Genomic DNA, 20,455 nt, shown 5'->3' with positions numbered 1-20,455 from the left:
TATATATAAAAAAAAAAGCCTATGAAACAAAAATAAACACAAGTAAGTTTGTCATTTTCCTAATTATTTCTCATATTAACTTTGTTTGACCTTGTCATGCTTACAAGTTTAACAGAGGATATACTTAACCCTAACCATTTTGTAATGTTGTCATATGGGATGTTTTTGAAACACGACAACCAGTTCAGCATCTTCAGAATTAGCAATGCCAAATCCGTCAATCATTGGGTCGACATTCTTAAGTCCTTGAAGCTCGACCATTCTGGATTTCATCAGGACAGAACGATACATACATATATATATATACATACATACATACATATATATATACATACATACATACATATATATACAGACACCTCACATACAACTGGGCAAAACCCCACTACAGCTTATTAAATATGAGTAAAGGCCTACTCGATCTCCTAAAAGGAAGTAGTGGGACGAACACCCGTGACTTCTTGGCATAAGCAAGGGAATCACTACTAATATATATTCCGCCTAATTAAGAAGCAGTTAGTACTTTGCCAACTACTAATTACTCATACAACAAATGATTGATTTGTATTATTTAAAAATATATTAAATTAATATTTTTATTTTTAATATGAAACATCAAAATCATCCAAAAACACTTAAAAAAATTAATTTAATGTTTTTCTATACAAAAAAATAATCTATTTTTTTCTCTATGGGATAACATTACATCTATGAACTTGTCGATCGACTCTATAATGGTAAGTAATAAATTGTTTGTAGCAGATATGGAAACAGGCGTTCAAATTGCAATGTCTGCTAAGGATGTCACAACTCAGATAACTGCATGCATAACCTTGCCCTAATTGTTGCCTTTCCACAGTTTCTTTAATTATAGCATAATTTATCGAAGTTGTACAGTATTTATATATATAACATGCTTGTCTTTCTTTTAGGAAAAATCAGACTGATTAATTAACCCTTGTATTGACTTAATTAGGTGAATATATATAAAAGACATTTATACTAATGGAAATCCTAAGACTTCGAAATCTTCATTTTGAAATTCTTGATAGACCTTGCGGTTTGAATTTAATATACCTACTTAGAGTTCCAATTGGAATGAAATAATATAATTATTAATGCATAATGATAAACCCGGTATAACTTGATATATCAACTCGATGATTTATTGAACTGAAATTTGATTCAGGTCTCATTTTACTTCAAATCATTTAATTTTTCTTTGCTGAAACAATGTTTTTTTATTTATTTTAAAAAATTATAATTTGGGTTAACTAGTTAATCCATTGATTAATTTGTTCAACTCACGTTGAGACATTAATCATATTAATAACATGTCACCTCAGATTAAGAAATGTTGTAGCATACATTAATTTCTTATTAGAAGTCTTGCACGTTCCTGCATATGACATGGGAGCGGCCCCTCATTGAAACCATAGCTAATTTGGATCGGATTGGCGGGCTAAGTACTCGAGTCTTTAATCAGTCTAGATTGAAGAAAATATAATAAGTGATCCAGACAGACTTGGTAAAAAACTCATGTTAATATGTGACTCAGGGTATAACTTTATCAAAACCTAGCCCTTAACTTGTTAATTTTTTTTGGAAAAAATTTGTTTTTGGACAAAACAACATTGTTTTGATCCTTTAAAAAATAAATTTTGGATCAGCCCAAGTAAGCCCTCCCAACTAGTAACCAAAGTCTTGTGTCACGATCTAAATTCCTAGTCCACGATCGACAATGCAAGAGCAGTGTCGTGAGAACACCACATTTATGTTAAGCTTCAAAACATACATATCATAAAACAAATTATATAAAAATTTCACAGCATTTCATAATCTTTCAAAAGATTATATTCTTCAAAACTAATAAAATCAAATAACAATTCAAAAATTATCATCATCAAATAAAGCAAAACAAATAATCCATAATACTTATTACATTTGTCAAAAGCCGAATTTAATTAAAACAATGTAATAGTGGAGCGTCTAAGACATCGAATAAAAAACTAAAAGGAAAGCTTTGCAGAACAAGCAAGGCATACCGATCAAAACTAAAAAACCAGGAACACTCAACAAAATCCACTTGCGTGCTATCAAAAACTAAGAACCTGAAATAATATTAAAAAGGAGGGATGAGTTCAACTAACCTAGTGAGAGAATAATATTTAACATACATCCTAGATATTAATAATCTGCACGTTACTCTCTGTTAGCATGAAGTTACTGACAAGTATAATTATCAAAGCAATGCATATCATATTAAATAGAATTTAGTTCAACAGAATGTGGTTGCAAATTCAAGAATGAATGAGTGCTCGGAAAATAAGGTAACATATATAAATATTCAAGAAATTAACTAGTTGTACTCATCATATAATCAACATACATATTTATTAATATTACATGCATATTAAAGATTATACCACTAACCCGGAAAACGAAAGCAAAAAAAAGAGATACAGAACCAAAGACTACTAAAGATCATTAGGAGGAACGTCAACAGAACCAATAATGAATACAAGAAACACTAAAAAAATAACTCGAAGTAATGTATCATAAAAGATTGAAAACTCTAAGCTTAGAGACCAGAATGTAAATATAAAGTCGAATAGTTTCACCTTATTGATCCCAAACATAACTCAAGCTGATTGAACCTAACAGACCCAATAAATCTCTATTGTCTGGTGAACCGGTTGACCGAAATGACCAACCAATTGACCACTATCACATGCCAACTAGTTGGTTGGCTTAGACCAACCAATCAACCAATATCAACCAACCAGCAGATCAACCAGTTCAACCTAGCCAGTCAACTAGTTGATCGGGATTTTCAGAATCTCGATCTGCCAATTTTCAAATCAGCAGATCCCCAAAATAAGCATTTTGTTCTTCAAAAACCCATAATCTAGAAAACACATCAAACCAACTTTGAGCAGGACTAACACCCTAAAACATCAATTAAAACCCTTAAATTATTCTATCATCAAATCAAAATAAAAACCCTAAACTCTACTTTAAGCCTTCCACAATCAAAGTCTTAATAAAAAATAATAGTACCTTCCTTGAAACAAAACTTAAGTTTAGAGCTGATTTCCTTGGTATTTTAGGAGAAAGTTATGGTAGAGAGAAGAAAAGAGAAATAATTCTCTAGCAACTTTTTTTTTTAAATACCTAGGTTAGTTGGGTTGAGTTTGGACTGAATTTTGGGCTTGAGTGTGATGGGTCAGGAATGTTGTTTTTACATCTTGTCCTAGGTTGACTCTTAAATCGAGTTCTAAATCTAAGCGTGAAACTATTTATGGTGGATATGCCCCGCTCTAAATCTTATAAATTTCTCCAACTATTTTTCTTGTATCCCATAAGTTCCATTCCAAAACATGCTCAATGAAGATTAAAAATACCTTATTCTCTTACAATTTATTTAGAACCAATTCTCTAATGTAATTAAATTTAATTATAATATTTAATTTAAATTTAATTGATAAATAAATTGAATTCATATATGAATGCGAAAGAGATATTCTATTACCAATTTAATTCATTTTATTGTCTATATCACCAAATTCACATGTGCCCCATGTTGGTCTTCATGCATGATACCAATGGTAATCCCTCCATTTTCTTTTCTATATATAGCCTGTTGGCACCAAAATGGGTTTCGTATCATACAACATGAACAGATGTCGAAACCTATCAATAATGAGTTATAAATTCCGTTGCACTCACAGTATATTTCAATGATACGATTTCAAGGAATGATTTACTCATCAGATCACGTCCATGGATCATTGAATGCTAAATGATTTACATGAACACGGGTAGCATTCACATTGTTGGTGTATAAATTAGTAAATTGCTTCAAGGAGTTCTATGATCGTTTAGCAATATCATCATCCTTTCCCTTGAATATTGTTAATTATAGATCCTCTGCCTGCATATTGTTTTCTGATTCCTATGAATGTCTTTCTTTTCTTCCTTTGATGCTTGAAATTTGTAGTGTAAAAAACACTCTTCACATAATTCAAAAGAACTTTCAGTAGTTCTAATCACCTCAACAACTAGGTCAAGTTCGCTTCCAATCCTTGTTCTTGCGTGCTGCTGCAGGTACGCAAAATGGTCTGAATTTTAGAACTGTGTCCATATCATACCAAATTGTTGGTCAATTGTCCTATAAATGGTATGTAACTACATGAGCACCGTATGCCTAAGACGCCATTTTTCTTTTAATGAATATGTCAATGAGAACATTATGTTTCCCATCTCACAAATTAAGTCCTAATCTCGTCTTCTAATATAATAAGATTTGAAGTCAAAATTTCCATGTTGGAAATGACTCATTGGTGATTAATATAGTGTCATTTTTAGATTGTATAATTGTTTTTCTTCTGTGACTGTTTGGTTTCTAAGCGGGCACAATGAGTCCTAGATAACTTTGAAGGCATTGTCTTAGACATTTGCCCTCCACAAATTCTGGTTTATGTTGGTCAATTCGGGGAAACAAAACGTTTTAGAAACCTTAATCATGGTAGCAAGAAACAAATGGAGTCCAAAGATCAATTAGTAAGACCTTTTCAATCCACTTGGGTTGATTAAAGCTGCAAGTTAGGATCATGTCTACCTTTTCGAGTGTGTTTTGCATTACGGCTAAAACATTGTTTGTTTAAATTTTTTTAAAAAAATTTAAAATTATTTTTTTAGTATTTCTAAATCATTTTAATATATTGATATCAAATATAAATTTTTTAAAAATAAAATAAAATTATCTTGATGTACCTATCACACTCTTACGCATGTATTTCAAGTCATATTTATTTAGGGCAAGCAAGGAACTGTTAGTTCAAAGGATAAGTTGGTGTGTTCTTTATGTTACCTATCATCTTAGGTTAAATTAAATCGAAAAAAAGAATATTTTCATGAATTTACAAGTACGGATGTGTGATGGCAGTGCATAAAACTTGTTCAAGGAAGGACATGTCACTTTAACTTGTATAAAAAATTTCGAGATCTATTGAATGGAAAATGTGAAATCGGGACATATATAGATTGCTTTCTCGTGAAGAACTTCAGCTAGGCTTTCGTATTATTTTCCACTTGAGAGAAAGGTTGCTTATTGTTTTATATGGCGAAGCTAAAACTTTGCACCGAAAGGGCTTGGTTATAATCTGCTTTCCAACTCAAGGTGATGATGCAGCAATGGAGAATCAGTAAAAAACATTAGAAAATCTAAGGCAGATATTAGGAAATTTAATTCCTTTTCCTTCTGTAGCCAAATGTAGTCGCCGTATGAATAAAATAATTTCTTCTTTTTTAAAAAAAAAAGAAAAAATAAGGATTAGAAGTCTGTGTTTTTTGATTAATGAGTAAAATAGATTTTTATGAAGATATTCATTCTGTTTTAATCCTACTTAGCCTTTGTATTAAGTCAGCTTATTGAAAAATACAGTTCTGAACTGTTATATCCTTCTCTCCATTTATTTCTTTGATTCTTTCGTCTCTGAAATCTTCCTTCAGAAGTGATTAAAACTTGTATAACGATTTTTTTTTTATAAAACTCTCTTCAAATAACGAGAAGGGTTCTGTTTCTTACATGTTTTCCTCCATTTTTTCTCAGATAAAAGTAGTCTTCTATCCACATTGATGAAGCAATGAATACCTTTTCCTCTCTTCTTATAGATATCAAGAACCTTGAATCTTCACTAGCCAAAAACTCCTTGTCTCTTCAATGGTGTTTAGAAGCCACAAATCTCCTCAAGAAGATGCACTTTCAGTTTCTTGAAATATTTCAGAAGTCTGAGGTACCCCTGTTCTGGGATGGGGGAAACTATTTGGATGAGTACATGGAGGAGTCTTTGAACATCCTGGATTTTTGTAACGCGCTGAGATCAGCCATTTCTACCATGGATAGGTACCGTTTAATAGTTGATGTTGCAGTTAGAAGATTTTCTGATGAAGGGTATTTAGGTTCGGCCATGAATATGACTGAAATTGAGAAATTAGAAAGAGAATGGCAGAAGCTTTATGGCTTTGAGAACTGGAAAATTGTGAATCTATACAAGACCGGCAGACCGAAAACAAAGACCAAGGATGATGAATTTTGTGCATCATATGCTGTAAGAAGAACGATGAATACTGTCTGTTCGCTCCTGTTTTCTGCAATATTCTATCCAGCTCCAATAGAAAAGGATGAGGAGGTTTATAGAGATTTCTCTCAACTGAAGCTATTCCCATCATCACTGAGGAAGCTTGTTTGTTGCTTTTCTGAGGAGCGAAGAGGTTTCAATGATAACTCAAGGCCAGTTTTAGTTGAGACTAAAATGGTAGGGAGTGCAGTTGAGGATTTTAAAGTTCAGATTCTGAAGGGTGTGGCTCTGAATAAAGAGAAGTTGGGAAAAAGCATTGATTCACTGCAGAAAAGTTCCCTGGCTTTGAAGGAAGGTCTAGAAATGTTTGATTCTGTAGTTAATGAGCTGTTTCAAGAGGTGGTGAAAGGAAGGAATGAGATCCTAGCTATGGTTGCATCAAGCTAGAAAAATCTTGGAAAGAATTTTTTTTTTATCGTAGTTTTATGTAATCTATATGCAAATTACATTAATACAGAAAAAAGCTACCTTGTACCCACCTAAGATGCACCTCTACTTGCAGGCTTTTAATTTTGTGGAGAAATATTATGTAGCTGAACATAAAGGCAAATCTTGAATTGCAGCCCTGTCTAAAATGCTGATGTATGGGCACGATGCCGATTGCCTCCGATAGATTACTAGTATATTGCCTCGTGTTTTTTTGCAGTGGATTAATAATAATTTTTTTTAATTATAAAAAAAATAAAAAGTATAAAGAATGTATTAAGTATTTTAGATCTTAAAATAAAGCCTAATGTTATTGGGTTATGCGGGAGACAAAGCTCAACGCTGTTGGCTCTTGCTGGGCAGCAGAGTCTAAAACCAGACCCAATCTCCTTGAATCTAGTTGGGCAGCCGGATTCAATAGCATTAGATCTGACTGGACCCAGCAGCATTAGGTTCGACTGCCTAGCAATAATATTTTACTAAACACAGAAAAAACAATGTTTTTTATGGCATTACAATATCATCTACAGTGCAAACATTTTATATTTATTGTGATATCCATAATATAGTTCACAATACAATGAGTCTATATCAATATTACATGCACATGTTTTTTCAACGCCTTTAAAAATTTAGTATAATTTGTAGAATTCAATGACTCCCCAAATATCATAAGCTGAACAAGCCACTTCAAACTTGGAAAACCCAGATCCTCTACGCAACGCTTCCAGTTCTTTCAAAGTTCCCTGAAACTTGCATTAGGATGATGTGGTCAACACCAGCAACATACCTAGAGGACGTCGATAACTTTTCCATTGTCAGGCAGCACTTCATGGCAGTTTTTTCATAGCTTGGGCACAGTTTATCGCTCCGGCAATAAATTAACAAGTGCAATGCTCATCAATTAGTACAAGCTTTACTCTTCAAATCCAGAACTTGAAAACATATCCCCTCCAACATGCTGAATACTCTCATTCTTTCTTTCTTGAAAAGGAAAACAATGTGTATCAGGATAAGAAGGTGCACTTTGTACCACACGAGGCAAGTCATAGTTAATTCCCTCACCGGAAGGATAATTGGAGATGATTCTATTAAGGGTTCTGCCAATTCCACCCCCAACATCAACCAATGATGCGAGTCCCTCAAATCCTTCGTATGTTTCAAGTATTTTTCTCATGGTTAAGGAGGAAATGCCAGCCATAGCTTTATTGAAGATCTTGTTGAATGTTGGATCAATGTTCATAAACTGGAATGAAGACTTCCCATTAACTTTCTTACATTGATCGCCACCTTCAATTATGGCATCCTCCATGCCTAACCTGTACCACGAAGTCACAGAAATATGTAGTTCTCTTACGAGTGAGAAAGTACTGCATATATAGGAATAGGATAACCATGGGAGCAAATTGCAACCATGTTATCTTCATGGAAACCATCTTGAAATCAATTACCTAAGTCTACCTCATTGGGTTATTTGATCCTTTTCGCATATAAACATCATTTGTTAGGAAGATGAACACTGGAGAATCTAGCACGAGAACTTACATGTATGACAAACACCGCCTTCAAAATCGGAAAGCCTAGACTATGGATCGAGGGTTTTTTTTTATATGCAAGTCTACTCCCTTTTCACAAGATGCAGGATTCAACTGATATGTAAATATTTCAAACATTATTTAATTTAAAAAATAGGAAATCCCAACTTAAAAACGTCTCTGCATGCCATGTTTCTGATGGGGCTCGGTGACTGTTAAGGGCTAATAAAGAGGCCACGGACCCTTCATCTTCGTGACCAAGCAGGGATTTAGAGGCAGGTGCAAGGCCATAAATCCTCTCCACCTTGTTACCATCTTCCCTGATGCGCAAGGAGCATTCAAGGAAAGAGTGAGCAACAAAAAGTCTCAGCGATCCAACTTCGAAGGAAAATCAGGATTTTTAGTTGCTGGCAGCTGTGAAGCTACCTCAGAGGATGAGATCTGAGAACCTGGACCTGTTCTAGCGATGATCCCAAATATGTCAAGCTCAATGGCAGCATTTATTACCAAGGTGAGCACACGAGAGTTGGTGTATTGCATGGCAGGAGAAGACCAAGACCAAGTCTATACTTAGGACTCCCTTAACTCACTTTCTGCTTCAAAGTTGATTTTTATGGATGTCTATTGATTCATCATATTTTATCTTGAATGGGAGTATGGAGTTTGATTTTAACAAATTCATCAGTCCAGATAGGGAAATTGTTCAAGTTAAATCATTAGAAACATCAAGATTCAAAGAACACTCACTATACTGAACAAAAAAAATCAAATACATATTCAACAATTACTTCAGCTACTGAGTAGGCACTGTTAACCAAAGTCTAGGGAATAATAATGCATGAATAATTCAATCATAGTTAGCTTAGCAAAATTCAATCTAACTTGTACATCAAAAATTCAAGACATTCATAAATCATAATTCCCAACCAGATAGACTGTTTCCTCATAACTTGATCAACACTAACAATTAATAGCATGGGGCATTCTTCTTGGACAAAAGTTCTGTTGGAAGTAATGCAATAAATGCATGTTTTCTACAATAATTATGGATTCAATCCTTCCCTGCAAGAACTTCTAGTCTCTTCGTAATAAAAAAAAAAAAAAAGGAAAACAAAAACAGTAATAACAGTGGAGAATCGAAGCAGTAATTCAAGCATGATTCACATTTTGGGCAAGGAATGCAGAATTAGTAAATGAGTTCTCAAACTGCAATTTCAATAAAAGAACATTATATCGTACAAACCTCATTATACATAAAAAAATTGTTACGAACAACAGCCAATTTTGATACCCAATAATGTAGGGAAAATCAAATAGTTTTTATAAGACAATAAAAGATAAAGTGTAGTTCTAGTGGAAGCAATAGTGCATAAGGCACTGTGACATTAATGGCCTAGAGATGAAGCAATAAATGGTGAATTGAATCGGTACAATAAGACATGGTAGATCACAAATTTCTTTTCCACAGGTATTTAATTCATGTCAGAGAGAGACAGCAGCAATATTACCTCATCCCAACAAATCTCGCCAATAAAACTTTTCTTCTGCTTTGGACTTTCCTCACATCTTAATTGCAGATCCAGGACAAAATGGTCCACAACCATCACTTTTACTGTAATATATTGGGGCATTAGAAGGACGCATACCACTGTCAGGCTCTCAAACTTGGTGGACTGGGTGTAGCAAAAAATAATGTACAGACAGAGTCATCCGATGAAAAGATAACTTGAATGTGTTTCATTCTGCTGCTTCTTGACGAGGAGTACTTCGCTTCTCCTCCGACTTGTGACGAAATAACTTCGCTATGGCCCTTCTCTCACAATCCTGCAACATAGAAAAAATCATGATACAAACTGTAGTTTCTAGATTTCTTTACAACTGTTAATAGTTGGGGATGTGGAGAAAATCAACTTTTGACAACTAGTTTTATTTGGAACATTTGCTGCTATTACAGACTTCATTCACTTTAGTCGAGATAAATCAGAGAAAAAGTTACGCTTCTTCACCTTGAACATATTAAGATAAAATGGTTTGCCAGGATTCATCCTTCTCAATTTCTGGTACGTAAAAGCAAAACTCAGCTGATCACGAGGAGTAAAGCGATCAACCTCATTGAACCAGAGACAGGAAAATAGGTTTGACATTGGAGTGTGCGCTCTCACAATTAAAGACCCTTCAGGCACATCTGTAAGCAGTACAAAACGTCTTCTCAAACTAAAAACAGCAAAAGTTCAGCAGAGAATTGTATAACCTGAAAACTGTGAGAGAATATTACTACTGGGAAGGAGCTTGTTTGGATCAGAGACATTGAATCTTTTCAGCCCATCAGTCTGGTAAGAAGCAAATTGCTGGTCTATGACAGTGTGATTATACTTGTTCAGTCTCTTATTTTGAGCAACCTCTTCCCATACACAATGCCGATCATAGTGTTTAGAAATGGCAAATTCATAACCTTTTCTCCACAAAAAGTACTCAAGAACCAGAAGAGGATCAACTTGAAGACGTAACTTGCTATCCAACCAAATTGAATACCTGGAAAATATTTATAGGCAGAATATTTGACACAATTGTCAGATCTTGTTTTGAAATAATTCCCACCAAGTAAGAAAATTATTAGTTCATATGTTCCTTCCAATGTCACAACTATTTAAGCAGAGGTCACCTAAATGATGAACCAAAATCTATGAGCATCCTGGACAGTTTTGTGGTGTGAACCATTTAAATAACAAGTTAGATCACCAAAATGAATGGCCTTGTGTATCTTCTAGCTCGCTGCTATTTTTGTCAGCTTGGGCTTCTCAATACAATTTATATGATTTATAAATAAATAAATGGTCTGATACAAAACTCAAGACCATTTAACTATAAACCCCTCCATCATATCTACTAAGGTTAATCCCCATGAGAAGGGATCCAGCATAACTTTAGTTTGTGATCAAATGAGCAATCAGTTTCTCACAAATTGTAGCTCGTTTTTTAAAGGACCCAGTATAGCACTACTCCAAGTTCTATGTTCTTCTTCTTCTTTCCCTTAATGTTCAGACATCAAATTCACTCCACACAGACTCCACAGCACAAAACAGCAATCACAGGGCATTTAAAAATTAACTGCAGTACATAACCAACAGTTCAATTTTAATTCTCACCTTGCAGAAGGGAAAAGCCTGTGTGGCAACAATTTTGGCACTTTACCCACTCTTCGCATATCATTATATGGTAGATTCTTCACCACCACAATCTTCCACAAACCTATAAAACCAGCTGTATCTGCAATGTGGCCTTCTGAAGAAAGCGTTTGGAAAGTAACCTCATCCATGAACATTACAAAGCAGACATTTTTCCTTGATAAACGAGTGACCTGAAAGAGGGATGAGAATTTATGATCAGAATAGGATTCCACAACACACATCACAAGTTAGTGATGAAATTGGTGTCCAGCTGATAGAAAGTATCACCCATGATGATTCGACTTTGCGAGCTCGTCAGAGTAGAGGAAAAGGTGCATAGAAGGTGATGTGTGACCTAAGAGGTTCATCAAGAGCAAGATTGAATATTCAAGAATTTCCAAATTCAGCTCTAAACTCGACATTTGGGGACTCTTCCAGCGCTGATTACAATTTTAGTAAATTTCTAATTTTATCCACAAGAGACCACTAAGAGGTACAAGATTATTATAATCTGAACCACTCATGTTTTTATTCATATTATGTGATCCCAAGCGGTTACCTGGTCCTAAGGGTCTTAAATTCACATTACAAGCCAAAGTTCACATAGGATAAGGGTATAAGAAGTCTATAAATGTATAAGCTTCTAATGCTCTATCTTGAGAATAAATGTTATTTTACAGAATTTCAATCTCTGAAGCTGTCAATGGGGTTGTGAATTTGAGATATCTAAAAACAATTCAATTTCATAAAACTGAAATTTGGCTGACTCGAGATTATAGAGTTGTGTATTGAGCAATAAAGGAGCAGGTTCATCAAGTGAGGAAGTTAAAATGGATGGGTGAAAATAAGCAGATAAAATAAATAAATACATAATAATAATAATTGGGTAAGAAATGAGTGCATCTGTGGGAAGGCTAAGCTGTCAATGCAGGGGGTAAATTAAGCAAGAATTATGTGAAAAGGTCTGATTGCATCCAATGCCAAAGCTACTGGGGTATTTTCAAGGAAGAACCAGAAGTACTGAGAAAGAGAGTGGAGAGATAAACCAACAATGGCATTGCTAAAGTAGTCAAAAGTAATTTACCATCACAACAGGTTGCAGAAACTTAAGACCAAAGCAAAATTGAATGGATGAGATCAATAATCTTAACCACCTGAACAAGCTTGGATTGAGACATTTGGGAGTTGAGATGATTTTAGTTGACGAGATCTTTAAGATTGCAGGATGCAAGTCTAACCTCAGGTTTTGTATCAATGGCACCTTATGGGAAGTTCTAGGAACTCTTGGTTTGAAGATCATCTACCATCAGTTTCGAGGAGATTCATTATATATATATTTCCTCCATACCTCAAGGATCCTAATTTCAACACCCTGAATAAAGTTTACACCAATTAATCCTAACATATAACAAAATCCTAGCAGATATAGTTAGTAATTACTATTAGCAGGTACTACATCTGCGCTAGACCACACCTCAAATCATTTATACCTTGCTTGACATCACGCCATCCCAAATCACCAAGTATTGCGATCCACTTGCCCTTTTTAATCACCTAACTTTCTACCCTTCTTACATCACGTAAAATAGCACTATAAGAAATAATTCCTTCGTGGAAACAAACAAGTTGTCCTAAATCAGCACAGCACATAGGATAGGATGTTGCTTAGAAATCCAAAGAATATAACGTCCTAATAGATACCCATCATCCATATCATATTCAATAAATATAGAAATTATATAAAGGTTCACATGTATAAAATGCTTGATGGGAGATAAGAAAAAATCCAGGAAACAACAAACAAAAAGCTGCATAGAATTTTAGGTGCTGCAGTGTACAAAGAAACACCAAGGAAACTTGACACAAACTTGCAGGCAGAAATATACCATATACATCATAACAAAGCTTCAATATATCAGGAAACTCCAAATGAGAAACAGAATAAAATGAGGAAAATGTTGGGTTTTACCTTCAGTAAATTGGGAAGATTATTCTATAAACACAATAGATAGAATCAAATGCTCCAACCAGATAACCCAAAAAAAGGCAGAAACAAACTGCTATCTAACCCTGACCTGCTTTCCCTTCAACAACAGCACGTCATGAAGCCAGCAAGTTATTTACAAAAGCATAGAAAAAAACATATCTCGTGAGCTGTAGGGTAACTAATCATATGCATGATCCACCAGAGATAAGTCTTTCACATTTAAAACATAAACTAAAGTCTACCTCTCTTTGATAAATTTCAACCACAATAGCTTTCCTCCAAGCCACAGTTCATCAGAACAGGAAAGAAGGGGGGGATCTTAGTTGAATATTCATCCACATTCATTCCATGGTAAACAGGGAGACCGAAAGAGTGAGGTTTAAAAGGTAGAAAACATTTGAGCTCCGATACACATCAATTATCAATGTCAATATATTCCCCAATAGCAAACTTAACAGATGATAACGCAGAAACTGATTTGGGATCAGAGATGCACCAAAAACAGATGAAAATGCAGAAACTGATTTGGAATCAGAGATGCACCAAAATATTTCCATATAACTTAACTATTATAAAAGCCCCATACCATTTTATGTACTGGTGATCTTAAACGATCTGAATTCCCAAAGATGCAAGAGATCACAGCAATATGGCATCTACTTATATAACTCGCATCATCTTCTGCCAAATCAAATCCTGTACTTGAAGATCCTTCAGGACCTTTGACAAAACCACAGTTTATTTTTTGATCATGTGCCAAAAAAGATTCTTCCCGTTCATGCAAGCTCTGATGCCCAGCAAATCTGGGCTCCCATTGCTCTTGTCCCTCAGGCTTCTCCTCAATTTCAGTATACTGCAAGGAAAATCTTGCAAACTTCCTACTTTCAAAAGGCTCCACAAGCCTTGTAGTGGAATTTAGAAATTTCATCCCACAACCTGAATAATTCAAGCAAGACATGTCAAGTAAGAAAAGGAAATATTCACTAGTCCTCTACGCAGAACCAGATGTTTAAAATGTTCAAACCATAAACCAGTCACTGCAACCTTAAATTTGATATCCTTTACCATTTGCTTCAAAATTGTTCCAATCAAAACTAGTCCAAATTGTCATTCAAGCAAAGACAAATGAAAAAATCCATCAGACAGTCCAATCAACAAAGGGCTTAGACAGCACAGGTTCATTAAACCACCTGGCTTTAGTCAATCAAAGAGCATAGTTAAGGTTTTTGTAACAAAAAGAGAAAAAGAAAAGAAAAGAAATTTCCTATATTGGAATCTGATCTCAAGATACCACTTTTTTGCGGTTCTTGACTTTCTAATTGGATTTCGCTCTTGATATTGGTCCAATCAATCATCAGTGGGCTTCATATGCAAAACAAATAAATAAACAGTAGGAAAAACACACACATAGAAGAACATATATTGTGCACATATATTCAAGCTAACATGTCAAAAGTCGGTTTTGATGAATAATTTATGAACACTTTCAAAAATTGTGCTGAGGCCCATTCTGTATTACCTATTGCCTGGCCCATGGAGCACCAGAAGAAGGGCACAGACATGCCTGAACAGGTCATGCACATAGACAAAGAACTGGACTTGTTATCAATCACAAACCATGTCTCCAAAAACAATTATAACATTATATAGACAGTGGGGAGGTTAACATGTAAAATGGGGGTAAACATTCTGGAAAACATATGTAAAGAAAGCATTTATATATCAATCTTTCCCTTTTTAAGATTAGAATCACAATCCAGAAATAAGGTACATGAAGCAAAATGTACAAGGCAATATTAAAACTTCCCTTGAAATTAAGGTTTCAATGTATGACACTTACAACTTTGCATGCAAACATTAAAAAATAAAAATTTAAAATTACCAGAATATTTGTGACGCTTTGATTTTTTCTTCGAATCTGACCGGGATTTACTTGTAGAACGACCACCAATGTTATCGGCATGTCGAGATTCAGTGTTACCATCATCCGAGCTCTGAGAATTCGAAGAACCCTTCTCTAACAAACTCGAGGAATCTTCCTGGTTGTCCTTTGCACTATTTTGATCCTTGGTTTTAGCATCAAGAAAACTAGAAGACACTCTATTATCTTTGACATGTACTGTTGTTTCACTGGAGTTTTCCTCCTTGTCATGTTCAGAATCGCCACCATATTCCTCCGTACGAGGATCATGAAAATCTATACCATCGTCATAGTCATTCTCACTATCAGCAGCTCCATTCTGTTCCCCGTTATCCTCATCATCAAGTAACAAATTTTTTATATCACTTTTGTTTCCCAAATTTCCTGTGCTCTTCAAAGAAGCCTCATACTCTATTTCATACATCTTCAACTCTTTGCGCCCATCTTCATTATACAACCCAACCCCCTTTCTATCTTCAACTCTCTTCGCCTTCTCCTTGTAATTCTTCACTTTCACCAAATTATGAACCTTCTCACTAGATTCACCATCCCTATGAACCTTGCTATCATGCTCAACATCATCCTCATTGTAATCTTCATCCCTTCTCCTATCATCCGTATCCCAATACCTAGAATCCCGTCCATGTCCCACCGAACCTTGCCCAAACCCAAGAACTTTAATAGTATCAGTACGTGTAACATTTGTAAGAAAATCATCATTTTTCATCTCATCATCCTCAACATGATTATCATTTACACCTGCACCAAACACATTTACTAAAATTACATCTTTAAAAAAATGCACTTGTTAAGGATCCAAATAACAATTAAAAACGAAAAATAGTTTTCAACCTTTCTTTCTTTTTTCTTCAATCTTTATGACTAATTACAGATCAAATACTAATTAAACAACATTAATAGATATTAAAAAAATAAATTGGGCTCCACTAAACGCTTTTAACTACAATGTACCTACAGTAAATAAAAACCAGCTCTCGGTTTACTGCATAATTACTCACTGTGCTTCCCAATTTTCACTTTCAATCATTTTTTCACACTTTCTCAGCAACCAAACAAACAAATTTAATAACAAAAATAAAATGAAAATGATTAACCACACTAAATCTCTCTCTTCTGACTAGCATCTTGCTAACTAAATAACAAAAATGTAACTGAATTAAAACAAAACGGAAGCTCTGATTTCACTTTCTCTCATTTTCTCACACTTTCTCAGCAACCACACAAAACCAAAAAAAAAAAAAAAACAAACCTTTGTCATTAGTGGTATTCTCGTTGGAGAGGAAATAGTAAGCTAAAACGGTAACAACAAGGGCAAGGCACAAAAACACAATGACCGCACCGATCAATGACAACCCGCCTCGGCTACTCTTATCGGATCGGTAACCTAATCTTCTAACCCGACCCGACTTCTGCTGTTGCGAGCTAGACGACGACGCACGAATCCCGACGGATACGTGATCCGACGTGCCGTTAGTGTAATGCCTGTGCTGCGCCATTTTTCAAAACATTTGGAAATTACTAACACAAAATAACAACAATTCGAGAGAAAGTGAAGGAGATTTTGGGAATTATAAATGTATCTATGAGAGTGAGACAGTGTAGTGTTGCAGATTTGTGTTTGATATTTGATGGTTTTGATTATTACTATTCTTATTAAAAAAAAAAACTATGAAGGAGAGAAGAGGGAGGAGAGGTGGAGCGTCACCGGCGATGGAGTGCCAGTTGATGGAGATTAAGACTATAGAGGCCAAAGTAGAATATTTCTTAATTTATAGGGGCTAGAAGGAGTTTACAGTAATGGCCTTATACCCGATTAGGAAACTTTAAGACGAGAGAGATTTTAGGGGCAGTGTATGTAATTAGTGCTTGTGATGCTTTAGTTTTCATTAATTGGATCACAAGTAGTAATCTAATCAAATAAATAAAGCATAAAACCCCTAATTTAATGACATTTTTTATTTATTTTCTAGCAACTTGTTTATTGTCTCTTGTCTTTGGTAACATTTCTTATCAAGGAATTTGTTGGCCAATAATATTTGATACACAAGTTAAAATCATGGCGGTGGGCTCCGTCGTCGACGCTAACGCTCATGAATCAATGAAGTAATTATAATTTAATCCCTGTATTTTTTATGTTTTTGTATGTTAGTCCTTTTAGTCTTGAAGATTGTATGTGAGCCCTTTTACCAAAGCTCACAATCATTTCGTTTTGAAATTACTAATTATCCTTTTTAAACTCATTTTTAATTGATTGTAGTCGTTGAAACAGGAAAGTACGATTATAAATGAAAACTGTTTTAGGAAAGCAATGATTAAATTGTAATGAAAAAAATAATTAACAAAAAAACTAAAAAAAAAGTTTTTATCATACCCTTTTTTTTATGGATTACTATTTATTTGAATAGTATTTTGTTTTTCGATTTGATTATTTTTATAAAAAAAAGATTAAATTAGAGCTTTTTATTTAAAATAAAATATTTTTTTTAATTTGACTATCAAGATTTTTTTTTTTTCATTTTTGTTTTTTCACAGTGTTGATTAATAATTTATTTTATATTACTTTTATAAATTATTACAACCTTAAAAAAAATACCCCAACTTCAAGTTGGTTATCAATTTTGTAAAATATAATTTAGTTTTATTATTTGTAAAAAATTAAAAATTAAAAATTAAACTCTTGGTGAAATAATAACCCTAGTTAAAGCTATGATTAAACTCTTCTTTCAGGGATTTGAAAGGCAAAAAAAACAAAATTGACTCATCAATCATTGGATATTACATTTGAACAAATAAATCCCATAATGGATGCATGACTACTAAGCATTGATTTCATGATTTAAAGACCATGCTTGTTTTTCACTAGCTTTCTTTTCCCCGATCGACTAGAACCACCATCTGCAGAGAGCTTGCTTAGGATTACACTAATTTCGAGCAGTGTCCTGCGTGGTGCTCCGACAGCTTCACTTCTCTGTTCAGGCTGGGCATTTTTTTCCTTTTTTATTTCTTTTTATTAAGTAGGTGTGTTAGTTTGTGCATACCTTGACTAATTTCACGGGCCTTGAAGTTAACGATCATGTAAGTCTCCAGCGGTCCTGAGATTTGTGAGACTCGAACCGATCGATAATCTCTACGGAACAAATTCAAGACTTGACCAGTTAAGTTACACCCTTCAAGATTTGAGGTTTTTTTTTTCAAATTATTGGAGGTATTGCATGACGATTAATCTCCTTTTTTTTTTCTTTTTTCAAGTGCAACAGTTCTTGGTGTCGTTTCCTTCTTTTCTATGTGGAAGAGATGACACTTTTTAGGATTATATGCATGTCTATCACCCTTTATAAGAGGTGGGTATTGCACAAATTATTCCCTCTTGATCACGACAAAAACTCCAATCCTAGTGATGTTTAGAGAGCTGTTCATGAGTTTAGAAAAGATTTAACTTTTTCATGTTCTTTTTGAGCACTTAAGGGCTAGGACGTAGGAGACCGACTGTATATGTTTGAAGACTTCTTCGTCTTGCTTTTGCTTTTTGAAATTGAGGACCATACTCGTCTCTTCCACTTGAATGTGGTTTTTCTAATAATTTTGATGAGATCATAGAGTTGTTTTTATAGAGTTGGGTAATGAACCCTTTCACTTAAAATATTTCTTCCAAGTATGCTTTGTTATTTTCATCCTTTTTTATTATGTGATAATAAATAGCTTGATGAAATTTATTTTCTTTTGTTAATTGTGATTATTCGAATTAGTTCACACGTATTTCAATTAATTTCTCGAAACTCTAAAATTAATGACTATGTAAACCTCTAATGGTCCTGAGACTTGTGGCACTCGAACTAGTAACTTTTAGAAAACAAATCCAAAATTTAATTAATTAAATTGTACTTGTCCGTATTAATAAATTTTATTTTTTTTTGCTAAAATGTTTTTTTTTTAATGAATAGACTTTCATGAATATCATGGAGCCAAGCTCCAAGTTTCGATAACATGCTTTGGTGGACCCATAAAACATTGACAGAAGGATTTTGAATGTTGCATTATTGTTTTGTATGGCAAGCTCCAAGTTGCTGTTTTTATTTTTATATGTTTTCTTTAGAATTTGTAACCTGTCATTGTTGTTTACGTTATCTTTGTGACAATATAGTCTTTTAGAAAAATGAGTGTACTACACTTATTTAGAAAATAAATATTTATCAATAAAATATTAATTTAACTATTAAGATATTATTATATTCCTATAAATATAAAAATACAAGTTTGATTCTCAAGAAACATACTTGTTAGGAGGAGTAATTATAAACCCCGAATAGAAATAATTTCACCCTTTACAAAAAAAAATAAGAATATTCAGGTTAGCAACAAAAAAAAACAAATATCCTTTAAGTTTTGATGAAGATTAAAAGGATATTGCTCGATGAAATAGATGGAAAACACTAAAAAAAATTAACTTAAACAAAATTATTTAGGTGACTAACTACAGGTATAATCAGTTTGTTTTCTAGAGAGAGTACATGTTTTTTTTTATAGAAAAAACTCTAATGCAGTGGATTAAGAGAGTTATTTGCATATAAAGTTTAATAATTACATATAATTAAAAGGCAATTAAAATAAATTAAGAAAATGTTGTATTTTATTATAACAACTCCATAATAAATTTTAAATTTTTATAAAAATATTCTAACAGGTTTTGTACTCTTGAATTTGTTTTATCACAAATTTTGTCTGACCAAATATATTTCCAGCAAGGGGGAAGGGCATATCGCCGACAAAGGGGGTGCTACTTGCAAGAATGTCTTCTCATAAAAATCAGAGCAAATTAGTGAACATGCTAGCGCGCGATACTGGAAGTTGAAGGGAGTCACAGGAGGATTGAGGAAGATGATGTTGTGGCTTTAGTGGTGGGGGAAATCACGAGAATCAGTTGAAGATCAAATCCCTTAAACAATGTCAATGATCATGAGGTGGGTTCCGTTGCTTTTATTAGTAAAAGTCTGAGTAATTGTTGTCTCGTGATGGTCTGGCTCAACTTGAAGAACCCCTTTCAGCTGAGCCTGTAATGCCTAAGCTCAACTTGTCTCGCTCAGAAGACATAGACACCAAGGGCCCTTAGTTCTTAAAAGGTGGAGTATTCCTCTCTTTCTCTACAAGAGGTTAAGGAATGTGAGGATGGCTGTAAAGTAAAGATAACAGTGGGGATGGAAAGGGACCAGAGGGAGGATTCAGTTTTTCCGAGGAAGGGATGGAAAGGAGCTGCTCGG

At 34.1% G+C, this 20,455-nt stretch overlaps 2 protein-coding genes across 2 annotated transcripts; both read right to left on the bottom strand.

Annotated features, from left to right (window-relative positions):
- Positions 1-7,485: 7,485 nt before the first annotated feature.
- Positions 7,486-8,604, bottom strand: LOC18108478 (flavone 3'-O-methyltransferase 1). Its single transcript, XM_052449399.1, has 3 exons — positions 8,531-8,604; positions 8,347-8,424; positions 7,486-7,888 (listed from the first exon to the last, which is right to left on the bottom strand). Exons 1-3 carry the CDS (start codon positions 8,602-8,604, stop codon positions 7,486-7,488), a joined length of 555 nt encoding a protein of 184 aa, XP_052305359.1.
- A 694-nt stretch (positions 8,605-9,298) lies between these two features.
- Positions 9,299-16,946, bottom strand: LOC7467426 (uncharacterized). Its single transcript, XM_002325522.4, has 7 exons — positions 16,450-16,946; positions 15,141-15,938; positions 13,845-14,194; positions 11,251-11,462; positions 10,380-10,636; positions 10,111-10,289; positions 9,299-9,928 (listed from the first exon to the last, which is right to left on the bottom strand). The coding sequence occupies exons 1-7, from the start codon at positions 16,694-16,696 to the stop codon at positions 9,842-9,844; spliced, it is 2,130 nt and encodes a 709-aa protein (XP_002325558.4). The 5' UTR covers positions 16,697-16,946; the 3' UTR covers positions 9,299-9,841.
- Between the last annotated feature and the right edge of the window lie 3,509 nt (positions 16,947-20,455).

The sequence above is a fragment of the Populus trichocarpa genome, chromosome 19 (assembly GCF_000002775.5).
Source record: "Populus trichocarpa isolate Nisqually-1 chromosome 19, P.trichocarpa_v4.1, whole genome shotgun sequence".
NCBI classification, from domain to species: domain Eukaryota; kingdom Viridiplantae; phylum Streptophyta; class Magnoliopsida; order Malpighiales; family Salicaceae; genus Populus; species Populus trichocarpa.
This window is presented reverse-complemented; position numbering and strand designations above follow the sequence as displayed.